Source organism: Lates calcarifer, linkage group LG4 (genome assembly GCF_001640805.2).
Source record: "Lates calcarifer isolate ASB-BC8 linkage group LG4, TLL_Latcal_v3, whole genome shotgun sequence".
NCBI lineage: Eukaryota > Metazoa > Chordata > Actinopteri > Centropomidae > Lates > Lates calcarifer.
Genome location: NC_066836.1, coordinates 24,849,645 through 24,875,720, shown reverse-complemented (window position 1 = coordinate 24,875,720; position 26,076 = coordinate 24,849,645). Strand labels below are relative to the sequence as shown.

The 26,076-nt window shown below is 39.8% G+C and overlaps 1 protein-coding gene across 1 annotated transcript; it reads right to left on the bottom strand.

Annotated features, from left to right (window-relative positions):
• Nucleotides 1–1,285: 1,285 nt before the first annotated feature.
• LOC108896729 (uncharacterized) lies at nucleotides 1,286–24,382 on the bottom strand. Its single transcript, XM_018695960.2, has 2 exons — nucleotides 23,475–24,382; nucleotides 1,286–1,692 (listed from the first exon to the last, which is right to left on the bottom strand). Exons 1-2 carry the CDS (start codon nucleotides 23,749–23,751, stop codon nucleotides 1,310–1,312), a joined length of 660 nt encoding a protein of 219 aa, XP_018551476.2. The 5' UTR covers nucleotides 23,752–24,382; the 3' UTR covers nucleotides 1,286–1,309.
• Nucleotides 24,383–26,076: the final 1,694 nt, after the last annotated feature.

Sequence of the window (26,076 nt, the reverse complement as noted above, 5' to 3'; positions counted from 1 at the left end):
TTTGAAGCAAGGGTGTTTTTCTGATTGACTGACTTCAGAAAGGTGGGTCTGAAATCTGACTGTCCTTACAAATAGTTTGTTCAATATTTTAACATATGCTTTCTAATGGATTGGGATGAGTCCATTTGTGTATATACTGAAGCTGATTAGCCGACAGAGTTAGAGATTTAAAACCAGGAGACGGTAGGCTGTGGTGGAATAATTGAGAATAGGCAGTTTAATTTAACAGTATTGTCATTTTGATGACTGATATTCTGCCCATGATGGATAGTGGTAAATTCATCCAGCTTTATAATCTATTGTTCTGTGTAGTGGAGTGAAGCTGAGTCCAAACAACTCTGACAACCTGGGGGAAACATTGATGCCTAAGTACGTGATGTGATTTGTGCACAGAGGGTTAGGTGATGTATGGGCTGTCACATCCCAGCTGTTGATGTATAATGGAAAGGATTTATTACAGTTTATTGAGTATTCAGAGATAATAGAGAATGAATAAATGAATTTAATCATTTCTTGTAACAATGATGGGGGGTCTTGTAAAAACAGTAATAAATCATCAACTTAAAGGCTGATTTTGTGGTGTGTACAAATGGTTGTTGCTAACAGTTCAATGAAAATGGTGAATAGTGAGGGAAAGAGTGGACATCCCCAAGTGTAGAGTGAATCTATGTGATGTTAGTCCATTGGTGATGACAGTGGGTGAAGGTGATATGTAAAGAATTTTGTTCCAGTTAATGACTAGTTGCCCAAAGCCAAACCCCTCTATTGTGGAAAACAGGAATCTCCAGTTGGCTGTTAGTTAGGGAAACTCTTTATTTAATATGCAGCATGCTTTTCTATGAGCAGAATATGCATGTTGAATGTCAATATCACAGACGATCTGCAACAATGTCTATATGGGTGGTACATGGCTGATCAGTGTAAATGATGCATTAATATTCACTCTTGCAGTGTTTACTTTATACTCTGTTTTGAGCGTCTGATGGTCACTCTGCAGTACACAGGAGAGAACGTCTCATACTAATAATTAATATCAAAGGACATTACACTGACACTGACACACTTCTATTATTCTGAAGGGCAGCAGTCTCTGTCAGAACTGTTGCCATCAACGCACATCAACGCAAGTTAACTGAGTGCTCCCCGAATTGTTTACCTTACAATTTATAATTCATGCATTCAGTTTATGAATGTGTTAGTTTAATTGAGGACAATGCTTTCTTTTTCAGGTATGCAGTATTGCTGAGTGTCATTACTATTACAGTTCAAAGATTTGGGTCTGATGTAAATATTTATGTGAAGAAAAAAATCAGTATTCATCAGCAACAGCCTGTTGGCAGGTAATGCACGCCAGCACAGCCTTAAATCTCACCTGGTCCTGGTTTCTCATGATAATGGCAGTATGATGGGGATACTTCTGCCTCAGGTGGTCTAGGAACACCTCCTTCTTCCTCTCCAATTCCAGATGCTGCATCACCAGGTTGTCCAGCTGGCTTTCCCTGCTGCTGGCACCAGCAGAGGTGGCATAGCTTCGGGGTAAGGTGCTGGGAGAGTGTGGACGTGGGCCGTAGGGGGAAGTGTCTGGTTTCCCAAGCAGGATGCTGTTGGTGTGTTGTTTCTTCTGCAGCAGATGCTTAGTGCTGCTGTCCACAGCAATATAAGAAGAGACTTTGGACAGGGAGTTTCCTGGATCTGAGTGGAATGGATGAGAGAGGAAAAGAATTAGCAAACAAAATAGTATTACAGAGGAAAAGAGAGGGAAGAGAGAGGGATATAGGACAGGAAAAGATGTGACAGGATGACAAGTATGGCTTTAAAACTTTCACTTATCTGTGTATAACTATATAGAGTATGGTCTCATCCTGCTCTATATGAAAAGTGAGAAAAAACTTTGGTTGTGATTCTGTGCTATATGAATAAAATTGATTTATGTAACTGTCACATTGTGCTATCCTTTTTCATTTTGACAATACAAAACTGAAAATGCTGAGATACTTAAACATACATTTTGTCTCACTTAAATTCAAACTGCACACTGTGTTAAATTTTGTAAACTAGTGAGCCAGAGGCTGACATTCATGTGATTTCCTCAGTACACCTGCACGTTAAAAATGACTGTCCTCTAAGCTTCCTGTAGAACCAAACAACAATTTGCCACTTCTGTTTTATTAAGATCCATGGAAAATAAAGCTTGATTTTATATAGTTATGGTCTGCCAGCTGTAGCCAGTATTTATCAAACTGCCAAACATAAAAGTTTGGACTTTTGTGTAAGATAAAATTAAATATCCCACTCTTCTACTACTTCCACTGCCAACAACTAATAATAAACTTAAGAATAACAGTTTATCAAATTTCTTACATCTTAAAAACACTAAAATAGTATATGTAGGAGAGTAAATGTAACAGATGTCTCTTGAGGTAAATGACAGAGGTATGCAATACACCTGACACATGTTTTGGAGTAATTGTGCAAAATATCTCTGGTAATAAATAATACTTTATATAAGCAACATGTATAATTCTGAATAGGCTATATTATTTGCATTTGGTTTGAACTTTTCAGAATGTTACATCACTTTTTTCTGTTTTTCATTCATAAGAGGTGACACTGACTTTCATTGTCTGCACTGGTCAAGTATCAAGTTTATTTATTTAGCTAATTGTTTGATTTTATTTCACAATTCCATAACAACACTTTCACAGTACTCACACACACAATCCAGTATCCAAAGATGATTACATACATTGTATCATAGGCAGGGGTGCCTCTCTTTTATTATTTTATTATTATTATTTATTATTAGAATTATTATTTTGTGGATTTCAAGCACTTAACTTTAGTTGAGTATTTTTATTTATGTATTTGTATTATATAATACAGACAAAAAGGAAAAAGGCAGTCAATTTCTGTTAGTGTTTCACATGTTGTGCATTGCAATTAAAATAACAGTCCAAAAAATAAGTCCATGGTCACTTTTTTGAATGTTTGGTACTCACTATGGGAGGCTGGTTTACTCCAGAAACATACATACTGTTTATGTGTATGTTGAGGAGCTGCTGTATCAAAATGAATTGTCTTCCTCCAGAAATTAGGATTACGATATGTTTCTTTTATGATTCCATCCATTCTTCTTTTGCTGTGGCTCAGCATTTAAATAACCTTTATCAGATTTGATGGTTTAGTCACAGACTTTCCCAAAAAGTGTTATGCTTTTCTTTCACAAATGTGGGAATGAAATTGTGTTAAAATGTGAAAAACAGTGAAATTTATCTTGCCTGGCCGGCAGCTCTCTGGGTGCTCAGCACCCCTAAACCTCTGATCCTAGAATCGCCCCTGCAGTTAACCCTCTATTAGAAAAACCAAGTGTGGTAGAATGTATTTTATTTATATATATATATATATATATATATATATATATATATATATATAGATTGATCAAGCCAGACACATGCTCCCTACCCAAACCAAAAGAATAATATATGACCTGATCCTGGTTAAGTGTGTCAGTTGAACAAAGTAAGACTGGACAACTTTAGTCACCTGATTATCAAAAGACAACTCTGAGTCAGATAGTACATCTAGCTTATATCTTTTTTTTATTTGATAATACACCCAGACTAGGTGAGAGACTTTTAATAAGATTAGTGCTGAGGCCAGAAAGCTTAATTATAGTGATATCTGATTTGGAGTCAGTGAGCTGCATGAAATGTTTGGACATCCAGTTCAGCAAGGCAAGACATAACAGATGACAAATTGGGGGTAACAAGCTTTATCAGGACATATAGCTCTGTGCGTACCGTCTGTGTAGCAATGAAAATCCACATCTATTCATGATTCCCAAGCTTAGCATTTATTGTGCAAAATAAGGGGAGGCCTAGAGTAAACCATTGTTGGTCCCACAAGAGAGTATGAAAGAGAAGGAGTTGCTCAACAGAAAAGATGAACCAGTACAACATATGTGGTCTATTCTAAGGTTTTTGAGATAGCTGGCTGAGCCATTTAGGTCCTCTGTGTCAAAGGCTGAGCTGAGGTCCAGTAGAATTAAAGTAGGGTACAGAACTTTTTCATCTACCTCACTGATTATCACCATTTTCCTATATTACAAACTGCACATTTATGTTTATTACAGATTTTTTAAATGCTGATTGCTGCACTTTATTTATGTATTTTTTACCCTTCTGTGCCTTTTTGTATTATATAATATTTTTATCTTTCCTTTTTCTATTTTTGTCACTCTTGTTTCTTGCTGCTGTAACCTGTAAATAAAGTCTATCTTATCTAACTTATCTTATCTTATACACATATACACTGTAAAAAAGTGACAGCCTGAATTCACTGCAGAGGAAACACATCAGTGGTGTAGAGACACTGTGTAAGTGATCATCTATCCACATCTCACTGACTCTGACTTCAATTGTGAATTCAAACAAAGACTTCCAACTGTGGCTATTTAGAAGTGAGTAGATGAATTAGGAAATGGACTGTCCTCTAGCTATCAGTGAAAAAATAATGTTTTCAAAACATGACTCATTCCTGGAGCTTTGCTATCTGGAATGAGGACGTTTTGTGACTGGCTGGATTGGTTGGTTCAGAAATAATTTTTTGAACATAGCTATGAGGATTTATTTTATTGTGTGTGGTAGTAATGAAACACCCATAAGTTTAAAAATCATGTCAATATAACATTAGTATTATCTACAGTTGTAAAAAAAAATAAAAATTGCGTTAACTAGCAAGATTTTAAAAATAATATACTTTCTTATCTTCTAAATCTTTCTTATGTAAATAATGTTACCTTCACATGTTACATATTTCATGTATTTTTTTTCCAGCCCTGTGATGGACTGGCAATCTGTCCAGGGTATACCCTGCCTCTCACAACAATGTCAGCTGGGATATGCTCAAGCCCCCCGTGGCACTTAATGGATAAGCAGTAAAGATAATGAATTAATTAAATAATTTGTTTTTCAATTATAAAAAATATCTCACTAAGAAACTCACACAGCATATACAAATGTGACAATATAGACATATTGTCATCTCCCCTTCCCCCTCTTTCATATAGACCAAGTGCTGTTGGACCTCACAGGTTTAAATGGCTGTTTGGGGGTTTAAGGTTAAGTTTAGAATTAGGTATTAGTAAACCTAATACCTAATTCTTAAGGTTAAGGTAACAGTTAGGGAATGCATTATGTCAGTGACAGGTCCTCACAAAATTAGGTAAATTAGGTGACCTGACCCAGCTCCTTAGGGTGTTCCAAGTGTTTAATGTACTTTATGATCTGTCCCTACAATTGTCACAATACCAGTAGTAAATTGCCGTGACTCAACTACTGGCTCTTAGCACGCCTGGGTGCCACGGTATTTGCTGTTATTTATGACCTGACTGGGATGAAGTTGTCCTCAGTGGGTTTTGTGTGGTTTGCAGGGTTTGTGGTTTGTGTGTAGACCCATTCAAGGGGTGGGCCTTTTTGATTTTTGGTAACCTCAATTTGGTAGTCAACAAGAGAGAGTAGGGGGCCTGACAAGTAGGGAAGGAACTTACAAGAACCTTTTGTTTGGACAGTCTTTGTCTTTTTCAGTTGGTCAGGCAAAGGTGTGTTTTTGTCCCCCACTTAGAGTTTGTCATAACAAGCATTTTGGTAGTAATAAGTCTTGTGTCTTCTGCCTTGGTGCTTATGTGGCTGGCACATGGTGAGTTGTGGACCTGCAGTAATTTCTCTATACTTTCAAATTCCTTAGTTTGGAGTTTATGCATCGAAGTTGAACATCTGACTACTACCATGACCCAATACAACATTAAAGAAGATGATTATGGACATTAACAAACAGTACTGTGGGAAACAGGGAAGGAACCAAATAAATTATAATTTTGCATAAAACCTTTCTTTTTGCTTTCAAACCTTTAGCACAATTGTTTCTACTATTACTGATAAATGGACACTTACTAGACAGTTTTTTGATTGTCAAATACAACATTATAACCATAATAAACTAAAGCATGATGGCACATTGCGTGGATGATGCTGAATTAGATGTGGTCACTAGATAGCAATATGGTTCCGTGGTAAATATTAGATAGGCTCTCCCAATACACATTTCAGTGTGTCCTAGTATCTGAAAACATAAGAGCTGCACCAAATTCAGTTTTTACCTCTATTTTATCAACTTGTAGTATCTAGATGATGCTGAATTAGATGTGGTCACTAGATGGCACTATAGTTCTGTGGTAGATGTTAGCTCAGATCTCCCATTTCAGCGTGTCCTAAAAACTTGGGAGTTGCACCAAATTACTTTGAAACAGTTAATAATATTAAGTAGTGTAGTGTCTGAAGTTCCATATATGGTTTTTACTCTCTTGGAATGCCTGAAACTCCATGTATGTCTTTCTATTCTTTGGGTTCATGTTTAGGTTAGTAGCCATGAACATATATATATAAGGGACAGGGAGAGGGCCTTTCCTCCCTTCTCTCTGTCTTTTGGAAAAGTGAGGTCATTGAGTGAGATCCCGATGTCTCGCTATAAATCATAAAGACAACTATATATATACTGATGTTGAGAGCTGTTAGGGAGAGAGATCCATATTGGCTCGGATCCTCTCACAGTCTACTGCAGTGCTTGTTTTGATTCTGGACTTCTTTGCAATAAACCTCTACATACAAGCAAGACAGTGTCAGCGGAGATCTTCTCTTCATCATCTTCACATCATCACCATCCAATATACTACACTAGGTTACAGGCTAGTTATTAAACATTAGATTTTAGATTATTTCAGGCCAGTATTAAAAACTGAAAAATCAGTTGTCAGTCCAGACTGGGATGAATGGTGAATTTACGAGACAGATCAGCGATCTGTCACTTGGAACCACGAGTCACTGGGGAATTTTCATTGTCAGAGGCAGAAAGCATCGGTGACACCTGGGCACAGCAGCCACTGATCAATTCATTACCACAGTACTTACTCCTGGTCTTCTACTCGACTGGCTGCCAGATTGTTCACTTCAGTTGCAGTAACTCGCAGCCTCTCTTTAGTGTTGCTACTGTTAGCTAGACTTACCGCTGTGTTCTCTCATGCCGATACATCAGTTAACCTTGCCTCCCCCTGTATTCCTTGTAGAGATCATGCCTGAACCTTGTGCCAATGCTCTGCCAGCCCCGGTCATAAGCCATTCTCCCCTGAGTATTCAGCGGCGGTTCAGCAGTCTCCACCACCATGATCTGTCCAGCCGTGGCGTTTTCAACCACCTTTCCTCCCCTAAACCTTTTTTATCACCATTAAAAAGACTTTTGAACGGTTGCTTGTGCCTCTGCACTCTTTTTACTGCTCTGGGGTCTGTGTATAAAGGGTGACACAGCTTCTCCATGAAGGCCTGTAACTTTTCAAACAGTAGATTACAGTCATTTATAATGTCAGCACAGTCCACTGTGAGACTCAGTTCAAACCACAAAGGTAGACACAAACTGGAATTATGTAATGTTTTGTTGGTGTTGTTGTTTGGTATCTGACAGTACTTTCAAGGACTTAAAGCAAACAAGCACTTTATTTCTCTTTTTAACAATTTTCTATGAAACTTAATAATGTCAAATGTCAAACTTAAAGTGTGTGTGTGTGTGTCTAATCTCTGGTGCTCAGTACAGTTCTTTAATATTACTTTTCTTTATAAAACTAACTGTCAATCAAGAGATGATTCTTATAGTATATAATGAGCTCATTTCCATTCTGGAATTTTTAATTGTTTATTCCTATATGCCTTGTGTCAATTTGACCTTTGAGCTGATCACACATGTTCTTGACATGCTAATAGCTAGTCTGAAGTTTGAGGAGAGGAGCCTTGTTTCTGATTCGATATCGTTTAAACAGTGCTGGAAATGGCTGAAATTATTGTTGAAATGCAGAAGAAAAGTTGAAAGGCTGAAATTGTTGAAAAGCAGAAGAAAAACTTAAAATTTGAAAGTCAAAAGTCCTTGCTGAAGTTTAAAATGGCTGAAATTAGCAGAGAGTTAAAACCAACAGCTGAAGCATTCATTTGAATAGCAAAATTGCAGACAAACTTGAACATTTTAAAAAGCATAAAGCATTTAAGAAAGTTGAATTAGCATAAATGTAAAAAGGTTTAAACCTTTTGATAGTTGAATGGTTTCTGTAGCAGAAAATATGTATATTTCCGATAATACAGTAGCTTCAAGGAAATGATTCCCACTAACTTAAGTCCAGTGCCTTATCTTAATTTAGCAGAAGCTACTCCTTCCCAACTTGATCATCTTGTAGACAGTGTTGCAGACTCACTACATACAACTTTAGACTCCATCGCCCCCTAAAAATGAAACCAAGCACTGTAGCCAGGCTGACAGAGAGTCACAGCTCTATAGATCCACGCATCCCTATAACCCTCAGCAGCAATGATTTTATGAACTTTTTTAATGATAAAATTTCCACCATTAGAGACACAATTAATCACATCCTGCCTTCAACCAGCACTGATTTGTGTCAAAACACAGGATCCATAGACTCAACTGCAAAACCTAAACTTGACTCTTTTTCTCCCATCGACCTCCCCCAGCTCACATCAATTGACAAGCAATTTTTTACTTCTGAACTCAGATAAAACTGAAGTCATTGTACTTGGTCCTGAACACATCAGAAATAAATTTTCTAATGATGTAGTTCCATTAGACGGCATTTTCCTGGCTTCCAGCTCCACTGTAAAGAATCTGGGAGTCATCTTTGATCAGGATATGTCCTTTAACTCACACATAAAACAAACTTCTAGGACTGCCTTCTTTCACCTGCGTAATATCACCAAAATTAGACATTTTCTGTCTCAAAAAGATGCAGAAAAACTAGTCCATGCATTTGTTACTTCTAGGCTGGACTACTGTAATTCATTATTATCAGGCTGCCCCAACAAGTCTCTAAAGACTCTGCAGCTGATTCAAAACGCTGCAGCACGATTACTGACAGGAACTAGGAAAAGAGACCATATTTCTTCTGTGTTAGCCTCTCTACATTGGCTCCCAGTCAAATCCAGATAAGAATTCAAAATCCTCCTCCTCACATACAAAGCCCTTGATGGTCAGGCACCATCCTAAGAGCTTATACTTTAATTCCCTACAATCCCACTAGAACATTGCGCTCCCAGAATGCTAGAGTAGCCTTAAAACTTTCCTCTTTGATAAAGCTTATAGTTAGCGTTGGCTCAGGCTTGAACCATCCCTTAGTTATGCTGCTATAGGCCTAGACTGCCGGGAGATCTCCCATGATGCACTGAGCTTCTCTCTCTCTCTCCATCAGTATGGATTCATATCCCATGTTACATGTTACTAACTCAGTATCTTCCCTTTCCCGTAGTATTGTGCTCTTCCATCTCTCTCTCCTCTTCTGTCTCTTTCTGCAGGTATTTCTGCCTCTGGAGCTGTAGAGTCTGATCTGTGATGACAAGTCTCCTGCTGCTCCTACAACTCCACTCAACACCTGCTGCTAGAATTACAAATTATTTATACTGCTAGTAGTTTTAGTGCTACATTAGCAGTTAATACTCTAATTATTACTATTATCATTACTACTACTGTATTATTGGCATCACCTTCCATCTTATATGGAACCCGTGTTATGCTATGTTCTTCTCTCGCTATTCTCTACCCCCGCTAATAACCCAACCAGTCGAGGCAGATGGCCTAGTGCTTGCTCATGGTGGGATTTGTTGGGTCTTTCTCTGTAAATACCTATTTTAAAGTGTATGGTCTAGACCTGCTCTATATGAAAAGTGCCTTGAGATGACTTCTGTTGTGATTCAGGCTATATAAATAAAATTGAAATTGATTTTTTTTTTTTTTTTTTTTTTTTTTTACATGTATAATGTTTGAATTTAAAGGTGCACAATGTAAGATCATTTAAAAAAGAAAGAGTTTAATTTTCCAAACCTGGAAAAATTGGTGTATATATTATATATGATTATATATTGAATTGCGTCCACTCATTTTACTGTAGATGTTTTTTGCTATTATTGCCAGTTTTGTGAATACCCACTATAGATTACTGTAGCTCAATTAGGTATCTACATTTTTTCGCTAAATTACAAAATATGTCAGTGACAACATAATGATAGCAACAACTGCATACTGACACATAGCATCAGCATTCAGACACATTTACAGACTCAGACTGCTTTCACTTGTGGGCAGCAGTAACCTTTCATAAAGAAAACCAACCCCTCCAGCACCGTTTGATCCTCCTTGTATTGTTTAATACAGTCAGTGCTGATTTCTCATGAGCACGTTGTCACATTAAGTACTTTGCTGCAAAGGTCAAACAGTGAGATCTTGTCTGCATGTTGGCACTGCAGCCTAACACATCCTCAACTTAACTTAAAGCACTGAGCACAAACAATTCAAGGTAAGAGAATTGTTGATGTCTCCCGCAATAGTCCATGGATATAAAAAGCAAACAGACGGCACAGTGCAGCGCTCTTCCTTTGATACCACTAACATCACTGCCTTTACCCAGCAGGACCATTGTCCAAATCTGATCATTTTTCTCATTTTCAAAGTCCCAAGTGAAGTGAAGCACAGTGTCTACAGTAAGCACACATATACTTATGCAGCTATGGCATAAGAGGAAGATGTATAAATTCCTCCCATCAAGTCCTGATAACAGTGACATGATGACCTGAATAATGCCTAACATGTCAGGGAGAGGGAATACAACTCATAAATCTCACTTGGAATATTTATATTGACTATAGAAAATCAAAGAAATAGAAAAGATGGTGGAAGAACAGGAAGGGGAGGAGTAAAGATGAAGCAGAGGCTTTACTATAATTATTTCCCCTCCATCCCCTTTTTTTTCATCTTTTCTTATCTCTCTTTTAAGAACCGCCCTTCCCCCTATCTCTCTGTTGTTGACAAAGCAGATATGATTGATCTAGTTCAGTGGAGGCCTGGGGGTAAATCTCAGCTCTTCACTGCGCTGGGCAGAACTGTGTGAATATTTTCCCTCACAACGTGGACAGTTAGTCATCCAGGGGTCAATGGGAGCGAGAATGATGGAAATTCCGGTGCATGCTAATGCAGCAAAGCAGAGACAGGGTAATGGCACAAATCAACAACACAACAAAACGTACAGAGGAGTCCATTTAAAAAGAAAGGCTATGAACAGGCCAGGGGGAAGGCTTGTGTCAACACTGGTGTGGCCTTCTGGCTGTAGGGACTTCCAGGAGTTAAAAGGCCTGAAAACAGACACGGAAGTTGCTCTGTTTGTGCTTGACAGGACGGTAACATAAGTTTTACTTTGTTTCACAAAGCTGGTAGGGCAGTATTGTTTTTGTTACTGGTGTATCTTTGTTAGACTATTACAACAGTTATGAGTACCGCTTTCTGCAACTGCTGTGCTAGCTTGGAGAAACCGTCTGGTCTGCTCTGCTCTGCATTTTATCTTTACCACAGCCAATGCAAAGTTGCCATCTTGCTGTCCAAACAGTCACGCCAAAACCAAATGAAGCAGCATCTTCTGTTTTGTGCTTCACTGAAACTTGGCTGTGTGGAGTGATACCTGGACTCTGTGCTGCAGCTAGCAGGCTTTCAACTCTTCAGAGCAGATCTGGCAAGACGAGAGGTAGAGGAATTTGTTTTGACACTAACAGTGGCTGGTGTACTGAGGCCTGTACTACAAAGCGAGGTTACTGGCTTATCAGGGTAACTTCAGGAGTAACTTAGTGACGTCAGGTGTAACTTCCTGGTTAACCTGTACTACGAAAGGTGGATAGGTTTTTCCCGGGGTCTGCTGCCTTGGTAATTTACACTGCATCTCTAAACTGCTCCGAGCAATTTATGTTCGTGGTTAACTCTGTGTTACAGGTGTTACTTTTACCTAAGCTCCGCCCCACAGGTGGAACAACCAAATCGATATTGGCACAATGACTGAGAGAGGCTGACTCTGCAGGACGGGGGTTGTCTAGACCGTCAGTCCCAACCCCCCCACCCCCCGAAAAAGTATGCATGTGGACCAATAAATGTTTGTTTTTTTTTTAATTGTATCTTTTTCTCGCAGTCAAGCAGCAGAATTTAGCGTCAATAGTGTTGCATATTATCGATTTGAATAATAATTTAAATGGGGGTGGGGGGGTTATTGTCCTGAAAGACAATATAATGCCACAGGCTGTTGTAACTGTAGACTACAGACCAAAACTTGCAGTATTAATGATGGAAATATGAACGTGTACTACTTTATAGAATGTTTCTATTTGATCCAGGTTCAGTTTCCACTGAGGCTGAAATACTGTTAACATGAAGTTCATACTGAACATAACAGCATTACATTCATACATATACAGCCTGAGTGTTCCAGGCAGAACATCATTAACAGGAACAGCTCATTCTCAGACATAATCCAAGTATCCGAATATGTCACGTGTCCTTACATCTCATACTACAGATTAAGAACCCAGAGAACATGTGGTAAGTCTCCCTGGCTTTGTTGACAGCTCTCTTTACATTCTTCATAAACCGACAGAATTAACATGCGCTCTTCATCTGAGAGATACGGTGCACGCCCGTTTTATGCACGCGCACTAACTCCAATTAAGTTAACACCGACTCAATTTACCGACAGAGACACAGATCGAGGCAGTCAGGGTTTGTCAACCCCGACTTTGCTTGATGACCCCGAGCTAAATCAGAGTAGGTTAAACTCCCTTTGTAGTACAGGCCTCCGGACTCCTTAGTTATTGTCCTTGGTGACTTTAACAAAGGCAACCTCACCCATGAACTCCCCAAATATAGACAGTTTATTAAATGCCCGACCAGAGAGGAGAACATTCTGGATCACTGTTACACCACAGTAAGCAATGCTTATCACGCCGTCCTCGCGCTGCACTGGGTCACTCTGACCACGTCATGGTCCACCTGATTCCTGCATACAGGCAAAAATTAAAGATCTCTAAACCTGTTGTGAGGACATCAAAGAAGTGGACCAGTGGGGCTGTGGAGGATCTCCAGGCGTGCTTGGACTGCACAGACTGGGATGTATTCAGGACTGCCACCAACAGTCTGGATGAGTATACAAATGCTGTGACATCATACATCAGCTTCTGTGAGGACTGCTGTATACCAACACACACCAGGGTGAGTTATAACAGTGACAAATCCTGGTTCACAGCCAAACTCAGACAGCTGAGGCTGGAGAAGGAGGAAGCGTTTAGGAGTGGGGACAGAGACAGGTTGAAGGAGTCAAAGTACAGGTTCAGTAAGGCGGTGAAAGAAGCCAAACACCTGTACTCTGAAAAACTACAACATCAGTTCTCAGCAGGTGAGTCTGCTTCTGTCTATAGAGGGCTCAGACAGATCACGAACTGCAAGCCCAAACTACTCTTCTCCCAGTACACCAACAGCTGCACCTCCAGTCGCCAGTCTGTCAAACTCCTGAAGTTTGCTGACGACACCACCCTCATTGGGTCCGCCTACAGGAGGGAGATTGATCAGCTGGTTATGTGGTGCAGTGAAAACCTGGAGCTCAACACTGTGAAGACAGTGGAGATAGTTGTAGACTTCAGGAAGAACACAACTTCACCTCAAGTGGGAGCTAAACATCAGCTCCCTGATCAAGAAGGCCCAGCAGAGGATGTACTTCCTGCGGCAGCTGAAGAAGTTCAACCTGCCATCATTGAGTCCATCCTCACCTCCTCCATCACCATCTGGTACACTGCTGCTGCTACTGCCAGGGACAGAGGCAGACTGCAGCGTGTCATCCGGTCTGCTGAGAAGATGATCGGTGCAACCTGCCTTCTCTCCAGGACCTGTACACCTCCAGGACCCTGAGGCGAGCAGGAAAGATCATGGCCGATCCCTCCAATCCTGGTCACAAACTCTTCAGGACACTCCCTTTTGGCAGGAGGTTGCGGTCCATCAAAACCAAGACCTCACGCCACAAGAACAGTTCCCGTCTGCAACTGGGCTCCTCAACAAGATATAGTGTCTTCCTTGTGTGTACACAGCCACAGAGAGAGAAAATCCACACAATAGAAAAAAAGACACTTACGGCCGTAACATCCTCATTTTGATGTTTGATCTTGCACAAGCTGTGTGAAGTTAGACAGTGTCAAGAGAGACAACAAAAGTCTGAGGTTGATGTTGAGGTTCATGGTAAGTCCTACTTTATTAATTAAGTGAGGAATGCTTAAGAGCTGGGAATGGGGAGGAGAAAAATCAGCCAGTTTAAAGTAAGACTAGGGTAAAGTAAGTTTTTTTGGTAAAAAAAAAAAAAAAAAAAAAAAAAAAAAAAAAGAGTCTTGTGTGCTGCATAGTGATGAAAGAAATATGTCAGTTTAAGAGTTTTTAATGCTAAGAAAAGAGAATAAAGGTGTAACGGGAAACTGGTTGGACTGATGTGACAAAAGGCAGATTAGACGGGAGCGTTAAGGCTGAGGTCTGTGTGCCACTGCTGATGTTCACTGTAAAAATGCTGTTGGAGCTTGTTAGTACCTGGTGGCTGTGACTTTGTCTCTTGACCTGTGTGCTCTTGTCTCTTAAAAAGAACAAACAACCAGGCAACTGCAGCTGCACATGGACAAGAATGCCATTGGAAATAGAATTTCTGCTTGTTAAGCAGCACGCACACACACACACACAAACACACAGAGATTAAGCCTCTTAAGAAAAGTTTTCATTCTTCTATTTATTCTGCACTGACTAAATCACCCGTGAATTTATTCTTATTAAAATATTTTTGAGAATAATTATAAGCAGGATCATAATTATTAAGTGATAAACATTCAAAGTATTGACATTTACTATAAGTTAGAGCCTGAGAAAGCGGGAGCAGTGCGCGATTGCGTAGGCGCGCAGCTTGTAATGCTACTCAGTTATTACTGATTATTATTATTTATTCTTTTGCAGCTTTATAGTTAATCAACTTAATTGTGTTAAGAAATGCCAGTAATGTGTTTTAATTTATGTTTGTATTAATGCATTGTCTTTCTGTAAGTATTAGTGTCACCAAGTTATATCTCGTTTTGTATAATGTCTTAATTAATCATGGTGGAAGGTGAATATGTGATATGTGCCGAAGTGTTCCACATCAATAATTTATTTAATTTATTAAAAGATCACATTTTGTTCTGAGACAAAGAAAGTGAGGACAATGAATCATGACTGGCTGAGACCACCTCACTCCACTTCTTAAACCCGACAATATCCTCAAGAGAAGATAGAGAATAGAGAAAGATAAACACCTTTGGTTGAAATTAGCTCCAAGCTACACAGCCACTCACCGTGCACTTTAATTTTCTATGTTCCTTTGTTCTCTTTCCGCCACATGCTCCTCAAGTAACTTTTTCTTTTATCTACACACGCAAGTGACTTTCTCTACTCTTTAAGTATGTGAGTACTTAGAAGCTTATTTTTGATAATTCTGCATTTTTATTCTGAAGATTTTTGACACTTTTAGAGCTGGCCAACACCAGCCTCCTCTAAAGTGAACATTAAATAGACTACGTGACAGCTTATTTTTCCTCAACCCACGAAACAGGCCCAGTGATTACACGACCGCCTGCAGAGAAACCTGAAAGATATCAAGTTTGCAAAGACAGAAAGTCTCTGAGTAAACTCAACTAAAGCTCAACTGCTGAGACACCGGCAGAATCCGTCACTGTGTTAACTGGAGACATAGCCTCCAGGAGAATCCACCTGGATCCAGCGCTTCCATGGTTACCTACAATTGTGCATTCATCTTTGTAATGTTGGGTTCATACACTGGAATACCACTATAATACCCCTCTCTAATTTTTGATGGACTGTTATTGCTGACACAGTCTGGTCTAATCTCACCCTGCATTGTTATTCACTCACTAGAGGAAGCTCCTGCTCCTCTGTTTCTCCTTACATATTGCATTAATGCACAAGCATTGTGTGCATCAAATGTGAGCTGTAAACCCTATTTACTGAAGCCATTCCCATAGAGCTAAATGCAGATGTCACTTTAGCTCCTGTTCTTATTGAAATACCAGCCAGTTGAGCAGTCTTTGTGACTGAACTCCAGCCATCTGTGGCCAAACAATGAACCCTCTTTCAAAGTCACTCACATCTTTTCATCTTGCCATCTTGATACAAAATTAGAATCAACTGGGCCTGCTCTGAATCTGTGTATCATTCGTTCATTTGTTTTTCAAAATAAAACCAAAAAAAACAAAAACTAAATAATGACTCGTTTTTTTTAAATATTTGTTTCCAGAACCAAAATGAAAAAACGGATAATGTTTTTCTGATTTCCGATTTTGTGCACAAATGGAAAATGGAAAAAACGGGTAAGGGCCAGAAGAAAAAGGCCAGAAGAAATGACCACAGAGAAAATTGGTTTCATTTTTCAGGTATGTATTTTTTGTTTAAAACAAGTAAGGGATAATCAACGACTCAGTGTGCATTAAACTGTTTATAGGCATGACGAGGAGGCACGCCTCCGCTAAGTGCCTCAAGACCTTTGCACATCTAGGGGTTGATCATCCCGCTTTTTTAACTATCCCATTTATACCACATTTGCCAAAAAAGTTAATTCAAGTCAACGTCCGGGAGCTGGACTAATACCTGACAATCATTACCATCCCATAATGTTCGTATGCAATATAAACGTTTTTCGTTACTCCAGTAACACGACCGACCATAGATACCACTTGACAACAGCAGATAGGCTAGTCCATAGCTTCATTCACGTTGGTGCTGTGGCTCACTCTGTTGTAGCTACTCTGTTTAACTCAGCAATGAGCCAGAAAGCTAAAGTTATGCTGCAAGTTTCAAAGTCAGTACAACAGTGGATATGACTTTATAGTATATAACTTAGGTGGGGAAACCTTTTTTTTTACAGCTCGTGTGTTACTGTCGTCATCATATGGTGTTACAGGGATGAGGCACTGAAGGACTCACGTTATTAGTGTTGTTGATTACTCCTTGAGCCATTTCTTTCCAATTGATATTTTTTCTTTCACCCCAGTCGCAAAGTTATCATATTTTCCAAATAGATAGATCAACTTTTGATCCAGCAGGTGAACCAGAGCCTGTTTTAGGGGGTAGTTCACCCGATTATTGGCCAAATTCTTACCACACCAAGGTTCTGTTAAAACACAAGAAGAGATTTCAGACTGATTGAAAAAGTTCATCAGATCAGAAAACATTTTTTTACAACCCCAAATCAGAAAAAGTTGGTCTTACAGGTATGAGTAGACAGTCGTGATTTGGTGGTCTCGTCTGCTTGAAAACTGACAGCATCACATCACCCATTCAGTGGTAATCATCACTTTTTCACCTAATCAGTAGTCCTAAATTGTCCCATTGCCCCCCCTTTTTTCTTTATTTTGATATGACAGAGACAGACAGACATAAAAAGGGGAAAGAGAGGGGTAGACATGCACCAAAGGACTATGAGTCAGATTCTGAACCCTGGCCCCTACAGGTAGGACTAAGTCCATAAAATAAACACTTTACCTGTAAAGCTACAGAAGAACAAGAAAAAAAAAAAAAAATCATCATGTTGGTTTTTTGTGTTCTAATATTCTGTATCACTCTGTCTTCAGCCTTCAATCATTCAGTTTTATCATCAACACTGTGTATTATTGTTGTGTAAATAAACTTGTCTAGTAACTACTAATGTTATGATGTAGCCTTACTCATTATTGCTCTAATTCAATCCCTCACAGTGTAACTGTAATAATTAGGCCACACAGTGTCATTAGCTAAATCAACTAGCGATGCTGGGTACTTTAGATGAAATGTTTGTCTGACAGGACCTGCCACACACACATCAGATTTCTACGCACTTCAGTGTTATAACAAAACAATCCAATAAAACAATGCATATGAAAGGAATTTGTCTATGTGAACACTTACCTTATCAATTGCCTTCATCCTGCGAGTAAGGTCAAAGTTCACTTCCAGGTCACACGCCTTGCATCAAATCAAAATATCCAAATTCGATAGAATGCCCAAATCCGCCCGTTTTTTCCATTTTCCATTTGTGCACAAAGTCAGAAACCGGAAAAACAAGTAGTTATCTGTTTTTCATTTTGATTCTGGAAACAAATATTGAAAAAAAGTCATTATTTTGTTTTTTTTAGTTTTGGTTTAATTTTGAAAAACAAATGAACGAATGATACATGGATTTGCTCAGAATTTTCAAGGATATAAGGAAGCTTTATTGTCATTGGAGTACCTACAAAAAAATTTGACACTCCTGTGGCAACAAAATTTTAAAAAGTACAAACCAACACAAGATAAAAACAATAAATAAATAAAATGAAAATAAAATAAATAAAACAATAAATAAGGACAAACAATAAATAATAAGGCTGACAATAAAGACCATAATGAATACAAGGAGGTAGAATAATGACAGATATTGCACAACCAGAGTAACAAATATTGCATAGCCGAGAGTAACAATTATTACACAAAGCAGAACAGAGAGTCCTTCAAATTGGTGTCAGTTATCTGTTTTGGGGGGGGTTGAAGAAGGGGGGTGATAGAGGCTATAGCTCTGAGGAAGAAACTGTTCCTCAGCCTGGTAGTCCAGGTTTTTAGAGCACAGTATCTCTTCCCTGATGGTAGGGGTAGGTTTTGTCTGTGCTGATGGATCTGGCACTGACAGAAAATGATCTCTATCGTGAGTTAGTTTATGAGTAGTGGTGGGGGAGACCAGCCTGCTTCAGCTTCCACAGGAAGAAGAGCTTCTGCTGAGTTCTCTTCACCAGGCTGGAGGTGTTCAGTGTCTTTTTGAGGTTGATGTGAATACCCAGGAACTTGATGGAGCCTGCTCTTTCTACATCTTCTCCACTGATGTACAGTGGGGACTGTATGGTCCTGTGGGGACTGTGTGGTCCTACTTGACCTCCTTTGTTCTGGTGGTGTTCAGGACCAGGTTGCTGTCTGCACACCACTTGGCCAGATGTTGGAACTGCTGTCTGTAGTAGGTCTGATTATTGTCACCAATGGGAACCACCACAGTGGTGTCATCCACAAACTTCACTATGGTGTTGGAGGAGTTGAGGGGGACTCAGCCCTGGGTGAAGAGGATGAAGAGGGCAGGGCTGAGTACTCAGCCCATAATCCATGAACAGAGTGAGGTGGAGGGTCCCAGGTTTATGAGTTTTACAACCATTTTATGGGGGATGCTCTGAGTGAGACAGGGCTGTGTGAAGTGTCGATGGAGACCACGTTCTCTGTGGATCTGTTTGCTCAGTAAGCAAACTGGTGACTGTCCAGGTCTGCATGGTGTCTTTGATGTGGGACAATATGATCCTCTCTGAGGTCCTTCATGATCACTGGGGTGAGTGCAACTGGGCAGTAGTCTTTAAGGGTGGTGACAGTTGACTTTTTGGGCACGGGGAAGATGGTGGTGGCTTTAAGGCACATGGGTGCAGCTTGTTGGAGGGAGGTTAAAGATATTAGTGAAAACCCCCACCAGCCGATGGCCAGAGGTCTTCAGTGTACACCCCATCTGGTCCAGCCACTTTGGTGGTCTTAGGGTGGACCCTAGTGCTGGAGGATGAGTGTCTACTCCTCCTCAGGTGGGGTATTTTCAGTTCTCCCTCCACAGTGCTGTTTATTGAAGTGAACAAAGAGCCAGTTCAGGTTGTTAGGGAGGTCCCTGTCCTGACTGACCTGTGTGGTGTTGCTTTTATAGTTGGTCAGGGTTTTAATTCCCCTCCACATGCTCCGAGGGTCATTGTTCTCAAATTGTCCCTCCATGTGCTGCTCATATCTGCTCTTGGCCTCTCCGATGCCTTTTTTCAGGTCCCTTCAAGGCAGCACTGTAGGCCAGCATGTCTCCTGATTTAAAGGCAGCATCTCTCACATGAAACTAAGATCTGACATTGTTGTCCAACCAGGGTTTCTGATTTGGGAACACCCTAATGGTTTTGGTGGTCAGTACAGCCTCAGTGCAAAAGTTGATGTAGTCCAGGACAGCAGAGGTGTGCTCCCCCATGTGAGATCCCTGAACGTTCCAATCTGTACTCCAAAAAACAGTGAGCCCCCTCACTCCATACCTGCACAGTCCTTACAACTGGTTGGGTTCTGCTGACTACAGGTTTATAAGATCGCTGCATTATCACAGAGATGCGATCTGATGAGCTGAAGTGTGGGGATGGTACAGCTTTGTATGCTGCTGCGATGTTTGTGTACACTTGGTCCAGAATGTTTTTGTCTCTGGTCAGGAAGGTTACATTTTTCTAAATGACACAGAGCATGACTGGATGTTAACTGCTTAATTGCACCATTCAGTGCTACTGTGAGGAAGCATCTGCATTTGTTATGTTTCGTCACTCATTTATTTAGGTTTCTCTGTTAATTTAATTTGTCTGTATGTGTACACACAAAGAATGCATACTGACTTCATAAAGTATTCACACTGTCACTTTTTGTACACTTTTTTTGTGTTGTAGATTTAATTTTAAAATAATGAAACAAAAGGGTCTGAATACTTTTGTAAATGAGAGATTACAATTTTTGACTTTATCCTGTTCCTTTGCTATTATGGTATGTCAATTTAAGTCATTTACAGTTCAATCTAGAACACAATTAAGTGCACAAATGTAAAGGGGTCTGAATACTTTCTGAAGCCACTGTATCTGTAACTTTCAAGCTCCCATGTAAACCTTGCTTCATTGTGAGGTCTCCATACAGGAGACAGTGACATGGTTCCATTTCCAAATACCAATCCTGTTTAGTGTGGCTGTAAACCAGAGGTGGATGTAGTTTAGCTGCATAGTCAAAGGACTCTTCAAGTGAACTACAATGTTAATATTCTATGGAAAATATTGACATTATTTCACAGCATTTTATGGCAGTATCTATTTAGTGCTGTTATAGACAACTCTGTGTTGGTTTCACTGAAAGCAAGTCAGGTTTTCTTTTTGTCCCTAGTAAGCCCACTTTCTGCTCATGGCAGGTTTGTAAAAGCACTTTACACTTTATTTGCCATCATGCTGTTTGCCTTTTTCTCCCTCTGCCTCTCACTTGCCATCTTTTACTTCCTCTCATCCTCTTCCCTCCAGCTTTTGAAGTAAACAACACAGAAACATTAGCTTCGCTTTAGTCAAAGAGGTGAATGTAATGATATGAAAGGGAACATGACTAATCAGCAGTGGGCTGTAAATCCACAGGGACTAGGAAATATGGATACTTCAGCTCCCTGCTCAGGAATGTATGACAGGACAGAAAAAACTGTAACCACTGACCAGGGGAAATCTTACATAGTGGACAAATTTGTGTCTCATTTGTCCCTTTGTTTGTCATTGCAATTTGACCATATAAGAACACAAGTCAAAACACCAGTATTATTTCATTCATGTGAATAATTGAGGTCAACACTTCACAGCTTTTGATGAGAGGCTGTCTGAAAGTGTAGAAGATCATCTCTTCTTCCATCTTGTTTGATCTGAATGATAATTTGCTTCTTGCTGTACACCACAGTATTGTTGTGTTCAAAGGAACAGATATGTCTGCCAGGCTTGCTGGTTACTGCCATCTGCTGATTATTTCTATCCACAGCTACTCTCTGTTAACAGTGCATCTGAGATTGTTACCTAAGACTGCCTCAGAGTGCCCTTATTCAGAACTAGCAAAATACTCTTGTCTTAAGATGTGGTTGGATAACGTGACATCTTGTTTTGAAGTCAGTCTTCATAGAATTCATGTGCATTTTTGTGTATAAATGTCTTCAAAAGGAAGAAACCAAACAATCTTGAGGATGACAAAAGTTGTGATGAAACCATCACATTTTTCAGTTATGTTACTCTATCTAGGACATTAAGTAACCTTTGACATCGACTTCTAACAATGAAACAATACTGACAAGTTTTCATTACTCTCCTGCCTTCCCTTTCACTGACAAACAGTGGCGTGCCATGGATGAAAATAATGAGGTCTCTTTTTCCCAGAACAGAGGCATGTACACTGACTGGAGCACAGATACTTTTTGACTTGACAAAAGAACTTTTTATCCCTCATCATTGAAATGAACTGTGATTCAATGGTGATGTGGTGGGGGATGGAAACTGCAGTGTTTTTCTAAAACCCTAACCCTGTATTTTTAATAGTTTTTTGGACTCTTTGTTTGACTTGCAAAACTTAGTCATGTTGCCTCATTATAACAAGTTACAGAAATGTCCTCTGAAAGAGAATAATAGCCCACTGTACACTCTTTCTCTCTGTTACACACACACACACACACACACACACACACACACACACACATACATTGCTTTAGGCACTTTGACTAATAGAAGCTTGGTCTGAAAAAAAAAAAAAACTGACTGCATCAAGAAAAGCAGGATTTTTTCCTGTAAATAACACAGCTAAAACATGAACTGCTACTGTATATTTCACAGTGTTTCTTTGGTTAGGGAGCACAAGACCTTGAAAAGGAATGATGTAAAAATAAACTTGCAAACTTAGAGACTTAGTCCTCTCTAGTAGCCAGAGTGTGCTGGCATTTCTTATTACTTATCCATTGACATGCACTTCTGACATATCTGGGATAAATTTGGTTTATAACATTGCTCCCCACATTCAGTGTGGCCTAGATGTGAAGAAATCTATGTATTCGTGTTTGTACGTACAATGCAGTAATGTAACAGGGGTTTGTGTATACAGTCAAATTGAAGGTTGAAGAGTGGCAGTGAATGGCAGTGCATCTGTCCTGCACTTCATGTGCAGATATCTCTCTCTCTCTGTGCTTTTGTTTGGAACATACATGATGAAACACACAGGTCCAAGATTTCATCATATTTACAGCATCTCCCCAGTTTGAGCATTTGAATGTTGAATAAATGCATAAAATAAAATACTGAGGCAGATGATCAAAGCCATGACTTTAAATGACCCAGAGATGTCATTTAACTTATGCTGCGTTCACGGCATATCATACAGACCTTAAACATATAAACATGTCATTGTTTCATGGAGCTCTTTGAACATACTATATAATTTCATATATATAATAAATATCCTATTTAGCAGTGTCTCTGAAGCATATCAGAATGAAACAGAATGTTCCTCCACTGGTTGAAAATTAAATTCTACCTTAAGGATACTGGGAATTAAGAGGGACTGTTCAAATGTTTGTGACACAACAAATGCTCACTGACAAAATAACATCTTAGTCTTTATATAGCTATAACAGGTTTGGTGAAAGTCTTCTGGGGAACTGACAGCCACTGAAATACAGCAAGAAGCTTTCTGAATGGGATCAAAGACATTACAGATACAGTATATCACCAACAATTCAGGGATATATTCAGATGAAACAGATAGATGTGGGCTATAATGTGGCTAAATTAGTGTTTACCAATTTTCACAAGATGTAGAAAAGACACAAAAGTCCATCTTCTGACTGCAGCAATGCAATATTACGGTACAATGTCTTGACTAATGTTGTGATCCATTATTTGAGTATTATGTTAGGTTAACTATGCTGGAGAGAGGCTCCTTACCTTTACTGGAGTTATTTCCTGTATCCTCAGTGGCTTTATTCTCCAGGGCTGGAGGTGATGTCTGCTCATTCGATCTTTGCCCTGATTCAGCTGAAGAAGCATGGCTCTGGCTCTGGGCTGGAATGGGTCTCAGGACCAGGTTCCCCTCACTGCCTGCCCTCATCAGCCTCTCTCCAATCCGCAACATGCATGAGCGATTACCCTGCAGCTCCTTCCTCAAGCTGGGGCTCTTAGACCCCCCCGATCTGGGTCTGCCCAGATGGGAGGACTTGGACATCTTCCCTGCTGGGCTGAGCCAAGCACTGGTTAGATACTCCAGGGTCCCTCTTGTAGTTCTTGCCTTTACTTTCTTCTTTTTGGGTGTCTTTCTCCTCCTGCTGTCCCTTTTGTTTCTTGCCTGTCTCTCCTCTATCTCTTATTTGCTCTTCTCATTTACATGTGAGGAGAGTCGAAGATGGAATTATTTTGTCTGTCGGTTTCCAACTGTCCTCTTCCTGTTGGTTTTTGGAACACAGAGTTTTTGTCTTTGCAGCTGTCTCCTTCCTTTCTTGGTATCTGGACGTTCCTCTGAAATGTTTCGATGATGTCTTTGTTAGGTTGTATCTTTTCTACTGTCTAAATCTATTGTGATCTTCCCTTTTTCTGCCTCACACTACACAATGTTGTTCTCCAGTCTCGTGTCTATCTTTCCTTTTATTTTGTTCCTTTGTCCCTGACAAACCACGACATCTGTATGCCACAGAAGTGATCCTGTGTTTACAGCAGCGATCAGTGAGCAAAGCAGTGGCTGTTCAGAGAGTGTAAAGCCAGTTCACTCTGTATCATTCCCTCTCTCTCTAATGCTGTCTCTCTGTCAGCAGTATTCTCCCTCTGTGTGCCTAAACCCCTCTGGCTAGAGAGCTGGCTGTCTTCCTGCTCTCTCTCTCTCTGCCAGTGCAGAATGAACAAATGCTGTGTCCTGAGTGAAAGAGAGGAGAAACTGAAATCTCAGCCACTCTAACGTGAATGTTTGTCAATTTCTAATCTTTATAAACATTCAGGATGTATGAAAACACTCAGTGGCCAAGGGGAAACCTTTTGCCTTCTGTGGGTGCTCTAACAAAATCCACTTTTTGCTGCTTTTGGACGCTTAATAAGCTCAGAATGAACAAACGCTGTGTCCTCTGAAAAGGAGAGAAAAAAAATTGAAATCTCATGAATCTCATGAACATGCATTTTTGAATTTAACATGAATGTTAGAGTCGATTAGAAATAGAAATATTAGATATTAAGAAACGTTCATGTCCGTGTGGCTGAGATTTCAGTTTCTCCTCTCCTTGTCACAGCACGCAGCATTTGGCCATTCTGAGCTGATTAAACACCAAAAAGCAACAAAAAGCTGATTTAGACACACTGGCCTCAGTACAGTTTTATTTATATAGCACCTACATATCACAACAAAAGTCATCTCAAGGCACTTTTCATATAGAGCAGGTCTAGACCGTACTCTTTAAAATAGGTATTTACAGAGAGAGACCCAACAAATCCCACCATGAGCAGCACTAGGAGACAGTGGCAATGAAAAACATGAGAGGGTTGGTATAGAATAGCGACATCACAGGTCAGACTCTACAGCTCCAGAGCAAGAAATACCTGCAGAAAGAGACAGAAGAGGAGAGAGAGACAGAAGAGCACAATGCTATAGGAAAGGGAAGAAAGAAAGGGAATTTATGGGATATCAATCCATACGGTGGAGAGAGAGAGAGAGAGAGAGAGAGAGAAAGAAGCTCATTGCATCATGGGAGATCTCCTGGCAGTCTAGGCCTATAGCAGCACAACTAAGGGATGGTTCAAGCCTGAGCCAACCCTAACTATAAGCTTTATCAAAGAGGAAAGTTTTAAGCCTACTCTTAAAGATGAGATCTTTAAGGTAAGATGGAGCCTGACCATTAAGGGCTTTGTAAGTGAGGAGGAGGATTTTGAATTCTACTCTGGATTTGACTGGGAGCCAATGTAGAGAGGCTAACACAGGAGAAATATGGTCTCTTTTCCTAGTTCCTGTCAGTAATCGTGCTGCAGCATTTTGAATCAGCTGCAGAGTCTTTAGAGACTTGTTGGGGCAGCCTGATAATAATGAATTACAGTAGTCCAGCCTGGAAGTAACAAATGCATGGACTAGTTTTTCTGCATCTTTTTGAGACAGAAAATGTCTAATTTTTGGTGATATTATGCAGGTGAAAGAAGGCAGTCCTAGAAGTTTGTTTTATGTGTGAGTTAAAGGACATATCCTGATCAAAGATGACTCCCAGATTCTTTACAGTGGAGCTGGGAGCCAGGACAATGCCGTCTAATGGAACTACATCATTAGAAAATGTATTTCTGGCGTATTCAGGACCAAGTACAATGGCTTCAGTTTTATTCAGTTTAGTTCAGTAGTAAAAAAAAATTGCATGTCATCCAAGTTTTAATGTCCCTAAGACAAGCCTGGAGTTTGGCTAGCTGACAGGCTTCATTGACAGATAAAGCTGTGTATCATCTGCATAACAATGGAAATTTATAGAGTGTTTCCTGATAATATTGCCCAAGGGAAGCATATACAGAGTGAAGAGGATTGGACCAAGCA